At 33.3% G+C, this 17759-nt stretch overlaps 1 protein-coding gene across 8 annotated transcripts in view; it reads right to left on the minus strand.

Moving 5' to 3' along the window:
• Positions 1 to 7290: 7290 nt before the first annotated feature.
• The window catches only part of LOC134798695 (small conductance calcium-activated potassium channel protein), a 77258-nt gene continuing 66789 nt past the window's right edge, over positions 7291 to 17759 (minus strand). For 2 of the 8 annotated variants that reach the window (XM_063771076.1, XM_063771074.1), the window contains 9 exons: positions 16674 to 16816; positions 16140 to 16244; positions 14292 to 14427; positions 12649 to 12759; positions 12179 to 12306; positions 11929 to 11998; positions 10804 to 10923; positions 8321 to 8463; positions 7292 to 7695 (listed from right to left, as the gene is read on the minus strand). In XM_063771076.1, the coding sequence (XP_063627146.1) occupies positions 7548 to 7695; positions 8321 to 8463; positions 10804 to 10923; positions 11929 to 11998; positions 12179 to 12306; positions 12649 to 12759; positions 14292 to 14427; positions 16140 to 16244; positions 16674 to 16816 (1104 nt within the window). In that variant the 3' untranslated portion in view covers positions 7292 to 7547. Of the gene's footprint in view, positions 7696 to 8320; positions 8464 to 10803; positions 10924 to 11928; positions 11999 to 12178; positions 12307 to 12648; positions 12760 to 12813; positions 12925 to 14291; positions 14428 to 14784; positions 14921 to 16139; positions 16245 to 16673; positions 16817 to 17667; positions 17692 to 17759 lie in introns of all 8 variants that reach the window. The other 6 variants (XM_063771075.1, XM_063771078.1, XM_063771077.1 and 3 more) reach the window with 6 other exon arrangements.

Here is a 17759-nt window from a genome sequence, read left to right on the forward strand (position 1 = left end):
CGCCTAGCAACACTTAATTAGCGCACTGCAAATTGTATAATGTAATGCCCGCTTACGAACAATCGAATGTTGCGTCATCGCCGTTATACGAATTTTTCCATCTCACTCACACTTGCACAGTAGGGAGTAGGAGTGGTCAAGGTCATAGTCTAATAAAACATGGTCTTCCATTCCCAGAGTGACACGGGCCTACGTCACAACAACATGGCCGCTATATATAGCGCTATCGCATATTATCATATAGCGCTGTCGCATGATGACGTAGGCCCGTGTCAGTTAGGTGACCTAGAAAAGACGGGAATGGAGTACCAGGCGGAGTATATTATTATACCATGGTCAAGGTATAATATGGCTGACCATTCTAGACAGGTCATTCCGTTGCCGGGCGTCAGACCGTCAACAACTCCTGAGGATGCCTCGTAGAGAGGCGAAACACGTGTCGAGTATTATTCTTTTGGTGGTGGCTTGTTATATTTATTTGCGTATTTGGATTGGGATATTGGGAGGGTGGGAATATTAATTGCATGTAAAAATACGCAAGTAAGTATAACGGGTTAGCACTGATTGGACTAGCACGTTATCTTTTCGCGGATTAGCAAAGTAATATTTTGGTTTTAATTATTTTGGAAAATTATTCGTAACAAATGCTCATCTAGTCATTAACTACTTGTAGTTTTATTTATGGGATTTAATTCAAAATGGGTTTAGGCGACAGAACGTACGAACCATTTTGCTGCGCGCGTGCTGGCAGCCTGGCTGGTAAGGATGCTGCTGCCAGCGCGCGTCTTTTGTTTATATGTTGATAGTTTTTTCTTGTCAGTGAGCAACGAATGTTACATTCGTGTACATTTTGCATATCATTTGTAATTTTATGTGTAAATAACCTTTATTTGTATGTATATTCTGTTTTTATTCGTGTGTTTGTGTACATACATGTATTGTATACTGTACAGCCAAAGTTTTACGTGGTTTTATTCACCACCGGCGGCCCGACAGCGTACAATGGGTTTTACGGTTAAAGATAGAATCATCCGGGTAAGTTGAAATCAATGTTCCAAGTGTCGAGTTTAGATCGACTTTTTAACTGACGTTACATCAGTGATGTATAAAGGAACGTCAAGAGGTCAGTCAGTTTCATTAGAGCATCTAACTTGTAATGAAATGAAAGGGATTTTTTTCGTATAAAATGAGTTAAAAAGCGAACTGAATGTTACTCGTAGAAGGTCAACTGAAAAGTGCCACATTTGTTTTAACTTGAAACTTGTAAGAACACCGAAACGTACAGTTATTCCAATGCGTTGTATTTTAAGGTGCATTGGGGTAATTTCGAATGAAGGCTAATTTCTGAAAATTGGATAAACTAGAAGCACTTTTATATTTTAACAACAGTAAACAAGATGCCTTGATAATCATTGCAGCACCTGTGTTACCAAAGTATGAAATCCTTCTAGTTTAGTAGATATTATCAATTTTAAAAATTACTGGGTTTCGAAGTGCCCCTACCTACCTACCTCAATGCCCCTGACTGGTATTATCAACGGGAGAGACACAAAATTTTCTTCAGATTCAGGTACACAAAAAAATAAAAATTCAGTCTGAAAAATACTACAACTCATATAATCGAAATTACACTTTCGTTTTTTTCATCAACAATGATCACAAAAATTTGTCTCATCTGTGAGCGCACCGCATGGAACATTCCGTACTAAAGAATTCATTTTATAACTGATCGTTATTAATTAAAAACAATTTTCTATAACGGTATAATTGCTTATTTACAATAAAATTTGCAAATACAAATTGTATTTACACAGTTATACTATACATACCGTCTTACTGATTTTATCTAAGAAATAATTATTTACAAATCCTAGGTATCTATAGGTATTCAATCTTAAACAACATTTGGTCAATTCTTAATATAAATAAATAGGTAATGTCAATTCCACTAATAAAGGGAATATTTTTCATTGTAAAGGTTACGACATGCCTTATGTATTACATAAGATAAAGTTTTCTTGTGTTCGGCCTCACAGACTATTTCTATGAAAATCATTTACACGAAAGAAAAAAATATTCATTTCAACGTCGTTACTTTCCTCCATAATATGCCAAACCATCTTACCATATTCTAAAATCTCCCAACTGTGGATGTGGTCGAGAATAGAGATGCCCCGAATAGTGAATTTGGCCGAATACCGAATACCGAATATTCGGCCCCTCTCTCGGCCGAATACCGATTATTCGGCGACCGAATATTCGGCATGACATGCGAACATTTCGAAAAGTAGGTAAACCCGAACATCTTCGTTTCGGTGGATCTATTATTTGAATGATGCAGTTCCAAAGCATAATAGGTATATTGATAAATGACAGAAAAAAGCTAAAAATTGTTATTGATTTGAAACGTTTGTCAAATCTAACAAACCGTTGATAATAGTTTGTTAAAATGAGACAAAAATTAGTAAAGGTTTGTAAGAGTTTACTAATTTCTATAAGTAAGGGTTAGACCACAGTTTGCAGTTGGGTGCCTTTTAATAGTGTAAAAATGTTGAATTTTTATATTTTAAATTTTAAAAAGTCTGTGAGACTGCACAAGTGGTTAATATTTCGAGTAGTAAAACCGTAATACAAGATTTCGCTTTGTTGTTTTATTATGATAAGTACGCGAACACTTTGTGAGTAATATAGGAAAGTAATGAGTAAAATACAAATTTAAGTAAAGCAACTCTTATTCTACTCAGTTACAACAATAATCAGAATGTAATAGGTAGATGTTTAATGGTTTTGATATTGTGCGCTTGGAATTTAATTAAAGCGTCAATGTTGAAGATGGTTTTAATTGTTACACAGGATTTACTTTTATATATTTCAGATAATTATACATTTGATGTGGACTTATAAAAAAAAAGTGTTTTTTGTTTCACCAAAAACTTTTTTTAGGTTAGTAAGACAACGGTGGATTTTACTGATGATTCCTTGTTTATTAAAACCTCACATGTTATTGAAGTCAATGTTAAATCGCTTTTTATTTCCTCGTCGGACAAGAAGGTATAATTTCAGCTCAAACAACAAAATCTTCTTAAAAACGTTAAATGTTAAGGTTAGAACTAAAGTAGGTAAAGAACTAAAGAAAAACGAACAAAAATTGTGTTTTAACAAAAAGCTTGTAAAACGTCATGTATCTAAATCAATTCGTTATAATCAGGTAAAAAAAATGAAGTCGACAAATTGACTGTTTTAAGCTACTAAATTAATCTAAGCCCACATACAAATCCACATACACATAGGAGAAAGAGCAAAATTTATTAAATGCTATATTAAAGAGCAAAAGAGATGTGATAATTTTGAGGTAGTTAAAATACTAGGAAATGGAACTTTATCAAATTTAATGAACTTTTCACGTTTCCTTGAAATGGGAAAGGCAATACAAGATTTAATAATTACTATTCGAAAGAGATTGATCTATTTCTATTTTATTATTGATCGTATATATCTAAAATACTAGTTGGTGTTTTGCATAAAAACTCTAAGTTAATATTTTAATACACTTCTACCTCAAACTCGAATTCAAAACAATAAATTAATCTATCTGAATTCATAATAGGATTTCAATTTCTTCTATTTGTTTATTTTAATACAATATATTTTGGTACGATTAGTCTGGTCTTGTGTTAAGTTTTATTTTATGGACTTTTAAAATTATCGAATTACTCAATTATGTCTATGTAAAGAAGGTCGATATTACAAAGTGTCATACAACTACCAATTAATATTTAATTAATAAACTGCAATTAATTCTAAGGTAGGTATAAACAAAATAACTTTGGTATGTTGACTAGGTTATAGTAGGTCCGGAATTTTTTTTTATAAACGCGGCGGTTGTTATTTTTTCATTTTGATTTCTTATATAAACATTACAAGTGTAAATGCCATAAAAGCATTAATTAAGTTAAACGTGGTTTTATAAATTTTATTATAATTTTCTTTGAGAGATATTCTGTTATCTTCTACCGTTACTTCGGAATAAAGAATTGAAAGTAAATGTGTTACCTACTGCTTCGAGTTTTTATGGGTGATGACAATATTTGTAATTAGGGTATTTTTTTATTTATCGTTTTGACATTTGGCTCGTATCCCATTTGTAAACTCTCATTTATATAACAGTAGAGTATGTATGATTTTATTGCCAAAATATTAAATAAAATACTGTCAATAACATGTATGGGATAAAACATAATATGGCGTGTTTCTAAAATATCGGTAAAATACCATTTCAGAAAGACTCCACAAAATTTATTTTGGTGAGTACATGATGATTCATTTATTTACATTGTGTTATCACCATTCGCGTATCTTAGGTGCTAGGCCGGGCGATCAATGCATATTTTCGTTTCATTTAATTAGGTGCACAAATAGATGTTATACGAAGCTAATCTGAGGGTCGTGAAAAAATAACGTTTTGAGCAAATTTGTTGAAAGCAGACTTTGGCAGCAGTAGATACGCCATGTTACATTTATTTTATTTTTTACAGATGTATTGCCGTTGCTATCATTATTGTAAAAGAAATTCGCTCAGCGTAAAATATTATCGTGGCTACGACTTAGTCGTAGGGTTTCAAATATAATTTATATCGGCGCACATTTTTTTAAAGCATAATATAAGCACAACGTCAGATCGAATGACTGTTTTCACGCACGTGTAAGCACACGGCGATAACTAAACAGTAATTGTTGCTTAAAATTATAGTTGGGTTTTAGCACTACTAAATAGTGTGTTACATTAATGAAAGACGCTACAGAACTAAAATTATACAAAGTTATTGATCCCATCACACGTACTCGTAACACTATTCAGATAATCCTATAAAATATTATGCTCTCAATTTTAAGTTTTTCGTCTATTTACAAATTCATACTAGGTAATAAAACTGAATTATCGAAATTTTCGTAGTGTTTTAGGCACTATTTAGACAGCCATCAATCTTAATGTCTTATCAAAGCTTGACCTAATTAATCTAAAGTTATAAAAATTTGACAAACTACGTGTCAATAGGCAGGTAGTAACAATTTAATTTATCTATATCTAAATAAAGTGTGTATACTGCTTATAGATCGTATGATGTGCTGACGTCCGCCGGTAGCGTTACAATTGTTACATTTCCTTTAAAGCTAAAACTGGCAAGCAAGATAACATACTATATCGGTGTTCAAATCTGCTCTTTAAACAAAGTAATTTTATTTTTACTTACTTAAGGTAAGGTGCGGTAAGACTATCACCGAGGCAAGACAAACCCCTATATGTAATCGTCATATTTTTTGTCTTGTCCCGAGACAAACTAAACTATGTTCATCTTACCACCTTACCTTATACATTTTTTTTAAACGTAGAAAAAAAAATCGTCTTTAAATAAAAACAGTCGCTGTATGATCTTTGTGGAGGATTATAATTAAAATACTGTTTGTCAAAAAAGCAGGTTCACAACACCTTTATCTTAAATTATTATAAATAAATACTCTCATAGGAACTAAAACCAATTTATAGAAATAACTGACCATTAATTATCTTATTTGTCAGATCAGAATAGTCTGAGTGTACAATAAAATCTCTATGAACTATATTTTCCTCTAAAAGACATACTTGTACATAACGCAAGAAACTTAATTGTACGATAACTCAATATGACAGACGAGTTACAGTAACGGTCTGACTCTAATTTTAATTTTCTTCAAAAATTTAATCTACATACGATATGGATCGGATCTAATTTTTGACGTAGGTACATTAGAATCAGGCCCTTATTTAAACAATATTTAACCATACTAACCATATTTATTTCTCAGTAAGTTGAAACACGTAACTTTTTATGCCTTAATTTCAATGTGACAAGACACAAATAGGCACTTGTTTCTTGATTAACACAAATGTCTTGTACGAAACCTTTACAAAAATGATTTTATACACACTTTATAGCTTTTCCAAATACAAGTTATTTATAAAACTGATGTATTGAATGATGATAAATTATCAGTTCTTAAAATTTAATTAAATACTCGTAGTCCATAAAGTTGTTTACCTACTCGTATCCTGGAGGCTTACAGGTACAGATTATGAATTTGATCCTGGAGGCCTATTTTACTTCTACAGCACAGGTTATGTAAATTCACTTTACCACTGACATAATCGTATTTATTATTACTAATCCTGTGTACGTTCAAAACGGGTAAGTGTGGCACAGGGATAAGTAGGGCTGGTCGTTACACTGGGGCCTGTTTACTTATTGATTAGTTTTTATTGCACGTTCATACATTTGCTACCTACTTGATACTCGCGTTTAGTAGCAAATTTAAGACCTCGCAATAAACACTAATCAATGTCCAAACAAGCTCAATGTAAAAGACAGCCACACTTATCCGTATGCCACACTTAGGCGTCTATTGACCTTACTTTCATACTTTTTTATTATAAGTAGGGGAGACCGAGGTGAGTTGTGACAGAGGAGAGTTGTGACAATTTCGATTTTTTGGAATCTAATAACTGTTAGCGAGCTCGCAACAGTGTGCGTTTGTTAGCTCGTAACTTGAACTAACAAACGCGCGCTATTGCGACCTAGTTTTTAGTTAATAGATTCCAAAAGATCGACTATGTCACAACTCTCCTCTGTCAAAACTCATCTCGGTCTCCCCTACTATGCAGCTTTTTCAAATTTATAATTATTGATGACTTCCAACATTTTCATAGTGCATTATAAAATCCTTTTTGTCGTAATTTAAGATAAAATGTTCAATAGTGGAAATAATGGTTACTTGGTTTTATGTTTTTATATAAAGCAACCTATTTACAAAAAAATAGATGCAGACAATACAGTGTGGATTGGTTCTTGAAACAAAGGATAAAACGTGAACAGACGTGTTGGTAAGTAAACTAACCTATATCTATCTTGATAATGTATTCAAAATATATTCTAACGTACTCTAAAGCGCGTATCGATAAAGCATTTTTGTATAATCACAACAGCAAGTCCTTTCTGGCTAATTTCTTTTCACTATCTAAGCAATACCTATTAGAAAACAGTCCCACACATCCGAAACTTTTTGGGAACAGCGAAAAACTACGGCAGACCTTATCTCGCTCCGAGGCGTGGTCCATTGGAGATAGAATGATATCAATAGACCTGAACAATTTTTTGTGAGGAATCTCCCGTCTTAGTATTATTTTTAAGTTTACTCGTACCTATTCTATTAATAATCTAATGTGCGAGTTTATATGCTGATTTCAAACGTTGGTTTACTTATTAATGGTAACGAGTGTTTGATAAAATTCAGATTACTAAAGTAGTAAACATACTTAAGTGCTGGTATCTGAGATCTGGGTGAAAAAGATAATTTAGCACCAAAAGAGCAGCACAATAAAGTCATCCTATTTTTGAGGTCTACGATATCTTTCTTTCGCCATTATCTGGTCGTAGTTATATTAAGGGGGGTCAGAGGAGGGGCGCCGAGTTTTGACGAGTTCAGCACAACAGTTCGGAGTTGGAAGGCGGTACTCAGCTGGGTAGCGGAGGCCGGGCTCCGTGAGTCGCTGGGCTGGCAGGCGCGGGGGAGTGAGCCACGGTGCTCTCCGGGGCTGAATGGGTCCTGACCCCCGGCAAGATTGGGCTCGGAGGCCAGGGGTGTGTTGCTGTCGTTAATGTTCTGAAAATAAAATCAATTAAATGTTTTCATGCTGCTGTTAAGACAAAGAAGGCTTGTGTTGTGGGTACTCAGACAACGATATGTATAAATAACAAATACATAAAAAAAACACCTATTCATGAATAAATATCTGTGCTCACACAAAAAAATGTCCTTACCAGGATTCGAACCCAAGACCACCGTGCACCGGCTTCATAAATAGAGCTTATAGGCTTATTGCCGACTAGGCCAGGCCGATCAAGGGAATATGTTTCGCACTTGACGGAAGGAGGCCGAGTATTATCAAAGAGAATATGTAGAGGGTTATTGTCATAGTAAATTTTGTAGTCATAGTAAATTTACTGCCATCTATCGACACTCGAATAAAACTAAAATAGTAAATGTATAAGAATATCAAAAAAAATATATATAACGCCATATGACTTAAACGCATGTTCTTTCACTGATATGTGTTAAAATTGTTAAATATCTCACGGTGTCGTCAACGCCATCTAGCCGAGTAAAGGCCAAAGGTGTGGCGCCATCTACTAGAGAATGACTTTTTCTTGATTTCCGAGGCATGTTTTTTCTTAGACTTTATTTATCTTATACGGAGTTCCATATATCTTTGGTAATATGTACATACCTGGCGTGGGGGGTTATGACGCTAGCGGGTGGGGTAGGTGCCGCAGCAGTGTCTGGGTGCAGGTAGTTTTTGCGAGACTCTGCCCGCTCCCAGCACTGCTGCAAGCACCTGGCCACCACATCTGGTAGGCTATTTACTTGTTCCTGTAACATAAAATGCATGTTGCTGTTACAGAAGTTTCTAATTATATCATAAAAAAAATGTTTCTCCACACTTAAAGAAAAACAGAAACAAACAGTCATAATCCATGTATGACTGTTTGTTTCTGAATTAAAAAAAACCCTATTTATAGTATTTATCCCTTTATTACGATCCATTTAAAACTTCTTTTTTCACGAGTTGGTCTTAGAAATTCAAGTAATCAATTTACATCCCTTCGTCTGCCAAATTCCCCCAGCGGGAGGGAAATAAAATAGCCACGTTTGCCAGCCTCCATTTTGCATATTTTGCCGCGTCCGCAATGAGTTGAGCCGGTCAACGCACCATCGCCCAATTAAACACGGAATTATAAAGTTTATATAAGCTTAAAAGTTTGTTGACGATACTGACCAACTGTATCCTATCCTTGTCTAACGATCTCGCATTGTTATATGTTAGAGCAGTGAAGAACCTATTCTTGGCAGTCAACTTTCAGTCAAGAGAGAGAACCTAAAAATGTCCCGCAGCGGGACTAGGGCTTCCAAATACCGGACTTCTTTCAATACCGGTATTAATAATAAAAATCTATAATGTAATCCCATCTGAAGACGACTGTAGTAGCATATTGTCCTTTAGAAATAAACTAAAAGTGTTTTTATTAGACAATTACACAAAAACAGATTAACTTAACGTAATAACACGTTAACTTGTTTTTTGTTTTAAGTTACTTCATTTAATTATCGACGTAATGTTCTGGATAACAAGATTCGGATTAAATAAGTCTGTATGAACCTATAATGCTTACTTTACCTATAATGCTATAAAGTGCAACATAGGTACCTGATACCAGTTCCTATTGGTTAAATTTCTTTAGAATAAACATATTATTATATAATATAGCATAATACTAGATATAAGATTGTATTTAAGTATGTTACCTGTTAACAAATATTCCATCGGCGTCACAGTTATCTGACCAGTTTTGAACTTTGTTGCAAGGAGATAAAGCCTAACGACTGCTCGGGTAAGTGTATTGCCGATAGTACCTACTTATACCTTACACAGTAGATTAAGGAAGATTGTTGAGTGCTACCGTTCGCCAACAAACTGTCATGCAGTTTGGCGAAAAAATATGTGTAATGGATTACTGTGTATTTTTTATTGAGTAAATAAATTAAAAAAAAAAAAAAAAAAAAAAAAATACCGAAATTTTTCTTCATCAATACCGGGATCCCGGGATCCCGGTATTGACTATGAATCGCTTAATTTTTTGTGTTTTATAAAAAAAGGCTCACTGTAACACCAGACATGTATGTCCTTAGCTTAGGATATTAAACAATAATCGCAATCTGCAATAATTATCATGACTTCACCAGTCACATTTTTAGTTCAACCCAATAAACCAGCCACCTATATTCAAATTTGCCACCAAAAATTTGTTTGCCATACTACAATTCCTTGCTCATTTCTTTCTACATTTTGATATCATTTTAAGAACTAATTATATTAATATCATATCCTGAACATCTTGCACAGATCTTGCTTCAATTAAATGATTTTCTTTAATTAAATGGGCAAGTAATCTTTTTGATACAGCCGAATTTAATCATTTTATTAGATTTTAAACGGTATAATCGGCATATTTTTCTTATTTTTGAAAATACCGGGATCACGGTATTGCTTTAAAAAATACCGGTATTGAAAAATGCGTTTAAACAGACGGGATCCCGGGATCCCGGTATTGGAAGCCCTAAGCGGGACAGTGGCAGACGAGCCGATATTCCTTCCTGGCAGCAGCGGGAGAACGGCAGATGTCCAGATATGTGCAACATGACGTCTGGCAGACTAAGGGTTAAGAAAAATGTGACCTAGGCTAAAGAATCCTACACAGTTACATAAATAATCAAAATGTAAGTAATGTTAATGTGTATTTTATATATATATACTTAAATGGTTATAAACGTAAACGTAAACGTAATTTATTCAAAAATCACGTATTTCATGGTTACATTCATATAAAACAAAGACTTAAAAATAGTGATAGTTTACATGTGCCTGAACTAGGATTCCCTGTGTTTCAGGCGTGAAATATGGCAAACATTGTTCAAGCAACTTAATTTTCACTTACAAAACACACATTATAATTTAGCAACTTATTTAATACTAGGTACATAATACATTTATCGTGATAATTAAATATCCTATTTATCCTGTTGTAAATCCAGTCATATTGCTTATAATCATTTTACAACTATTAGTAGATTCTCTGTGTCTTCGTACGTTATGATTAGTAAATTATGTTAAAATGTCTTACTAAAAATATAATTGAAGTAACCAAACCTCACCTGTAAGGCGGTAAGTTTTTCTTCTAAGCTGGTTAATCTCTCTTCTATACTATCTTGTCTGGTGCTCATATCGGATACTATTTCGTAAACAGTATTTTGGGTCTGGAAGAGAAAGGGGTCCTACTATCAATCGCTTTGCAGTTATTTATTCACTGTTGATTTTAATTTAAGTATAACGTGTTTAAGTGTTTACAGTAGTACCTGCCCTATGTGTTGTGAATGTCTGTTAAGTGTGTGTACAGAATGCTGTTCATGTTTGGAAAGTTGAAAAAGTATTAGTCTTAAACTATCTAGGTACTAAGATTCTTCTACATTATCTAAATAGCTCATGCTAGGTGGAAATTGAAATGGAGATTGACATGCAGCTAATAAGGCACAAGTAGGTATGCTAGCGATTAATAATTATTATCTCTAATTTAAAAGAACTCTCTAAGGCTAAGTAACCAAAGGAGTTCAAAATTAGTTGATCTAAAATTACTAAAGAACTGGACAAAAATAATACTGACACTAATTTACTGGGGACACGCTCTGCTTGGCTTAAACTTCAAAATATCTTGTGTCTCTTTTTCTAATAAAAAGATGCACCATTCATACTTGTAAGTTCAATCTTCAGTTGATAACCAAAAGTTACTAGAAAATGTTTTTAGATAGCTCATATTTAAGCACTATAGATACTGATCAATTGACTAATTTTAAGTTACGTCAAAAACTAGTTCTAGATATATATATCGGATCTCTCAGTGTCAAAAGTGACGTTTCTTCAAACAAAAACGTTTTTCCATCTTTGGCCTTCAGATGTTCCACTAGTTTTTTTCTGGCTCACGTTTAGTCATAAATATGTCAGAAATACTGTAAGTTGTAGAATCTACCTTATGCAAATGTTCGACAAGTGGCACTAAATTGTAGAGGTAAGTCGCACACTATCCAGGAACTTTCCAACATCCTGCGCGAAGACTAAATTCTGCGATTCTGATATATGAGCATTGATTTAAGTAAGAATGGTTGATTTTGAATTTTGGTTGTCAAACGGCGAAATATGGCCAAGTGTTAGTGCCAGGGAAAACTAAATGAGTGTGACATGGGATGAGTGTAGCAATTAATATTATAAACTAATATGCAACTAACCTTTGCCATATCTGTTATTGTGTTGGCGTTATCCATTAACTTTCTTTGATCCATTTTAACTTTTCGTAATCTGTAAAAAATATTATAAATGTCACATTATAATAGTACCTATAAGTACCTAGTTACTTTCTTTGCAAGAATATTTACACAAAATACTTGATTTTAAATTATTTTTTTCGAAACTAAACAGTTTACAAAACGCTGCATCACATCGATTTTTAATTTCTATCTTATATATTTCTATACTTACGCATATATGGCTAACAAGAACTTCCTCTGGTGAGTTCGGACTCGACCCGGATGAACTCTTTTGACCAGTCTTGTGTGTTTATATATTAACCACGTTTCTCGTAGCACGTTGGCTGCTGCATTTTTTAACTGGAAAATCCATTAATATTAATCACTATTCAGTTATGAACATAATATTATATAACGAGCAAAAAACAACACAGTTTTAGTAACAATACGTTTTAAATTAGTATTTTTTTAAATATTATTTTGGCGTGGATTAAAATCTTAAACTACATTGCAAACATATACTAGCCTATAAAGTGTTGCTTAACAGTACTTATCTGTTAAATCACGTTTATTTAATGTAGAGTTTTTAACTATATGTGTCATTAGCATAAAAATGTTGTGTTAAAAGAAACATTACCTAGCTTGCAATGACTTACCTCATTTAATCTTCCTTAGTTGTTACGTGAGTAACAACCACCTTACCTTTTTTGTTAGTTGCGTTTCCATCATGAAGTTATGCACATGTTTCTCCGCTCTAGTTAACTCTAACTTTCTTGAAGCAACGGTCACTAATAATGCTGTACATCCAGCCCCCTGTTAATTAGATTAACAAGAATTGTGATGAACTGAGGTCACCGTAATACTTACTCTTTTAGTAAGTTGTGTGTCCATCATGAAGTTATGAACGTGCTTCTCAGCTCTAGTTAATTCTAATTTTCTTGAAACAACCGCGACTAATAACGCTGTGCATCCAGCTCCCTGTTAAGTGAATATCTTAATGTAAAAGCGAACGTGGAAGCATTAAGTTTTCCATTCCAATAAATTAAAAAAAAATTGAAAGGCTCAAAAGAAAAGTTTTGGCTATGTGCTCAGACTTTATTTATTTACTTTATTTTATTTTAAAGTGGAGGATAATAGAGACAATTTTAAATTTTATTCTCTATTCGAACAGAAATAAGGTTCCTTTAATATTTCGGCCAAGTATTGCCTCGATTACCCTCGCTTAATTAAAGAGCAAAAAGATTTAATTTTATTTATTTCTCGAATAATTATAATTTTATTTATTTTATATCTAGATGCACGTGAAAATTATTGATGTCATAACAAAATAAAATAAAAACAAAAATATTGGTTACCTTTTTCCATATTTTAAAACGATACGAATAGGTATCAATAATACACTATTGCAAAGACGTTCAATGGATGATAGTTCTATCGGATATTAGTCCTTAAAAACAATTCTGCACTTCGTCGCGAAAATTTTTCCTTACAATAGTGTACCAGGTTTGAAATTGCGACAATATCAAATGTATTTTTTCAACATTAACAAATTACAAAAGCACTATTTTAGGTGCAACAAGTTTATCGTGTAATCTTTGTACTTAATAAAATAATCTTAGGAAAAGTGAGCCATTTTAAAAAACAAAGTTATTGTGCAATTGTAGTGAAATATTTGTGAAGAGAGTTCTAGAAAATAGTAAGGAGAAAGAAGCATTCCATTCTACAAACGTTTCTAATAGCTGGCTTTAACAGGGAAATGGACGTTAATTTACTTTAAAATCATCAAAACCGTACTTTACTGTATCCAAGAAACTCAATTACCTGCAAGTACATAACTACAAATATTTTATATGGTGAAGTGAAACATGGAGTGTGGCATTAATAAATACAATACATTTAACTGGACAAATTCGTTAACATTTGAGTCAATGGTGTAAGCCTACAGTGTATGTGAATTCGACATTACTTATGTGATGTGTTTTTGACACTGCATTAATTACATAAATGAATAAAGCAATATTTACTGCGATATTAATCACAGTAAACGTGAACTTCCAACTGATATACATTGTAACATTGATACACCAAATACAATGTGAGCATTTCCATCAAATGTGTAAAGCATTTATGTGTCGTGTGTTATGTATTTTACATCGATGCTAAATAAGTGTTGACTGACGATAAGATTTTCCAAAGTAAGGTTAGAACACGTTTACAAATATCAAGAAAAAATAAGTTTGCATTAAAGATTTATACTTAAGTGATAAAGTTTTGTGAATACCAATCGAAATTGAACACCGGTGTCAGTCAACACAAATAAAATGTGTTTTATTATATTAACTTACCATAATGCCGGTGCTAACAGCAATACCTCTGCCGCAATACGTGTTTGGCACTATGTCACCAAAACCGACGGAGAGAAACGTTATTGCAATAAGCCACATTGCATTCAGTAGATTAGCGTGTTCTTCATCGTGAAACCTGAATCGTCAATAAATCTGTCTGAACGAAATGTTTATACCTACATTGTTAAAGTAACAGACCTAAGCGTTTCTTGCAAGCCGGCCTAAGCATAACCATTTTCATTGAACGTAAAAAGAAGTGAGGTATTAGAACGCGCAGGTTTTTGGTATTAAAAGAGTTTGACTTTGATTGTTTAGTTGATTGTGAAATTAAAATATTGTATAAAATGGCTCACCTTTACCTTTTTAGCACTTTCTACACAATGCAAGTCCAAGTCTTGCGTTGGCTAGAAAACACGTGATACGTAATAAACTAAAAAATAAACTCGTAAAACCAGTGTTTTGTCACGCGTAAATTGCTGTATTTGATACATACCACCATACCGCAGGTGAGGGTAATGCCGCGACCGCAGTAAGTGTTGGGCACAATGTCGCCGTACCCCACACAGAGGAAGGTTATAGCTGTCAGCCACATTGAGTTTAGCAAATTGGCATGGTCTTCGTCATGGAACCTGAGAGCCAAAACGCCCGACAAGAACCACAGGATAACCGATTGTACTGCCACGATAATCTTAATTACTTATATCTTTATAATGAAGAAAATTTGGTGGCCAAACTTCCATTTAAGTAATTCAAAGGTATGTTATAAAATTCCACCATTGACAAACCATTACTTAATGAATTATGTGATGAATATACCCAAATATCAATGCTATATCGTTTAATTAATTTTGCATGCCCATTGAATGACGACAAATATTGTTTACTACACAAATATTTACTAATACCGTATACGTACAGCGTGCAGACTAAACATTTATTGGGGTTCGAAATTTAACAAATATTTTTAGCCATGCGTGAATAAAATTTTGTTACATTTTGATGTAAAGGGACAGAAATATAGACAACCAATAGACTTGGTAAAGATAGAAGGAAGATATGTAATAATGGAAGAATAATTTTGAAATACCAATTTATTTTAGATGATAGATAAAGGAACGTGGCTTGATAATGATTGTGAGATAGGTGCAATGATTTGGTGCTTCTTGACGAGGTTTCAAGCTCTAACATGAGCTAGTGCGCTACAGTTTCCATGTGTTCAAATTATTATTATTTTTAAGTTCTCAGGTAGTTCAAATGTAGCAAAATTTTAATAATATATTGTGTGTTATAGTTGTTTTACATATAAAAGTGCTAGTGCATTGTTTTCATGTGACGACACTACAATGTGTTTACGACATTTTTGAAAGTGCGGCCAACACTTGCTTTGTGTCTAGCTAACATATAAACAGATATATAGCAGATGTGTCTTGTACCTTATTAAAGCTATAATTGATTAATCAAAGTCAAACTCTTGTCTTGTGATGGTAATGAACCTGGCTTCGCTACATACAATATTCCGCAAAAATGTAAACAGATACCGACAACAAAACAGACAGTGGATAAATTAAGCACAAAAACAATAAATACGATACCACAGCACAAAAGCGATAGCATGCCCTTATAGGCAATACCGGTGAATTCCGTTACAGCTGTAACGGAATAGGTGTACAAGGCTACAAACTGTATCATACTAAAAAGAATGAAAGCGACAATACTGATGGCGAAAGAAAGAAAAAAAATGTTCAGCTTATTTTATACTTAAAAGTTGCCGACAAACTGCATGTTGGTTCCAACTATATACGTCACCAAGTAAAATATGAAACACACATCATTGTATTTGATACTAACCTTTCACATTGTCTTAATGTCCAGCTTGCAATTATCCAAAGGGAAACCATAAAAACTAGTAACACCGTTCCGGGGCAAATGGTCATAAGTGTCTTCAAGACAAACCTGTAAACATTGACGTTAATATAAATTAATAAAACGCGTGGCCTTATATTCAATTCAATTCATATTAATCAGTACTGAATATTAAATGAATTTATTTCTTCTTCGATAAACAAATGACATCCATCCCTTAGGAATTATTAAGGTAATCAAACAAAATAGAATTTAAAAAGGTAAACCTACATACATATAATAATTATCATCCAGTCAGACCAATTCTGCATAGACTTTGCAATGACAAAGTGGGAATTGTCACTATATGAAATTTATATGAAAATATGGCATTCATTGTAGCACTTCCTTATCACATCAAATTGAATTTTCTTAGACTGACTCTATTGAAGCACAGGTTCTGAATACTGGTAACCAAAAATAAATGAGGTATGTAATTAAATGAAATTAAGAAAAATATGACCACCAAGTCCCACTCACCTTGTGTTAAAATTAATTCTGTTTAAGGCTCCTATACTTCGTGACGAAGCATCCGTAAATAATTTACTATGAAGAAGCATAACCCTGCATATTAGATATAGCCGAAAGAACATAGGCAGCGACAGTGTCACGTCGTATGGTACCTGGAATCAGAAATAAAAATAATTTGAAGCATCATTTGTGCAGAAAAAAGGGTTGTGTCGTTCAATATTTTCAAATATATTGTTGAACAATTACTTATTTTGACTTTTTTTAACTAAAGCGGTCTGGCGCATAGATAACATTTATTTTAGTTGTTACCTAAAACTTTATTATAAGGCTTTTATTTGAATTTTTATTTACTACAATGTATAATATTTAAAAAAATACTGGAAATATCTGGTTACGTAAAGTACCTACTGATCTCTAAAAACCTATCTATTTTATTAAGTACCTATAAAGTCAAATCAAAAAAGGCTAACAATTCAGCAACATTAACATTATAATTGATTACAAGTATTGAGACTAGCGACTAGCTGGAAACATGCACAAACTGTTTCTATGGGGTTACCTACAAGTCTCAATTTTTGATCGTTTTACGTATACACTTGCCCTTCTAAATTTTAATTCATGTGATCATAACTGGAACAGTACAAGTGCTAAAACCGTGTTCAAGGTGAAGAAGTAAAGAACAAACCACACATTTAAAGTTTGAGGCAAGTCCGAGTCAGTGTTGTTTAGATAAATACCTCAAACGAAACGCACACACGGAAAAAACCACAGACACAAAACAGTGTGGTGACGACTTCTCTATATCAGGTAGATCAGTTGTTTTATCTTTCTATTGTGATTCCATTGATAATGTCTAATTATAGAAATGCAGGTGGACAATTAGGAAAACATGAATAAATTTTAAAAAGGACGAATACAACCGACGTCATTATCGACATTAACATGCCATCACACATCGCCGCTAACATCACTGTCAACTGTACCACTTTGATTTAATACAGACCTGAATTTGCTTATACATTGTGCCCTATGGGAGAAAATGAAAGGGAATATCAGATATATAGCACCAACGGAGCTTTTCGTTTTGCCAAATAA

Source organism: Cydia splendana, chromosome 17 (assembly GCF_910591565.1).
Source record: "Cydia splendana chromosome 17, ilCydSple1.2, whole genome shotgun sequence".
In the NCBI taxonomy this organism is placed as follows: domain Eukaryota; kingdom Metazoa; phylum Arthropoda; class Insecta; order Lepidoptera; family Tortricidae; genus Cydia; species Cydia splendana.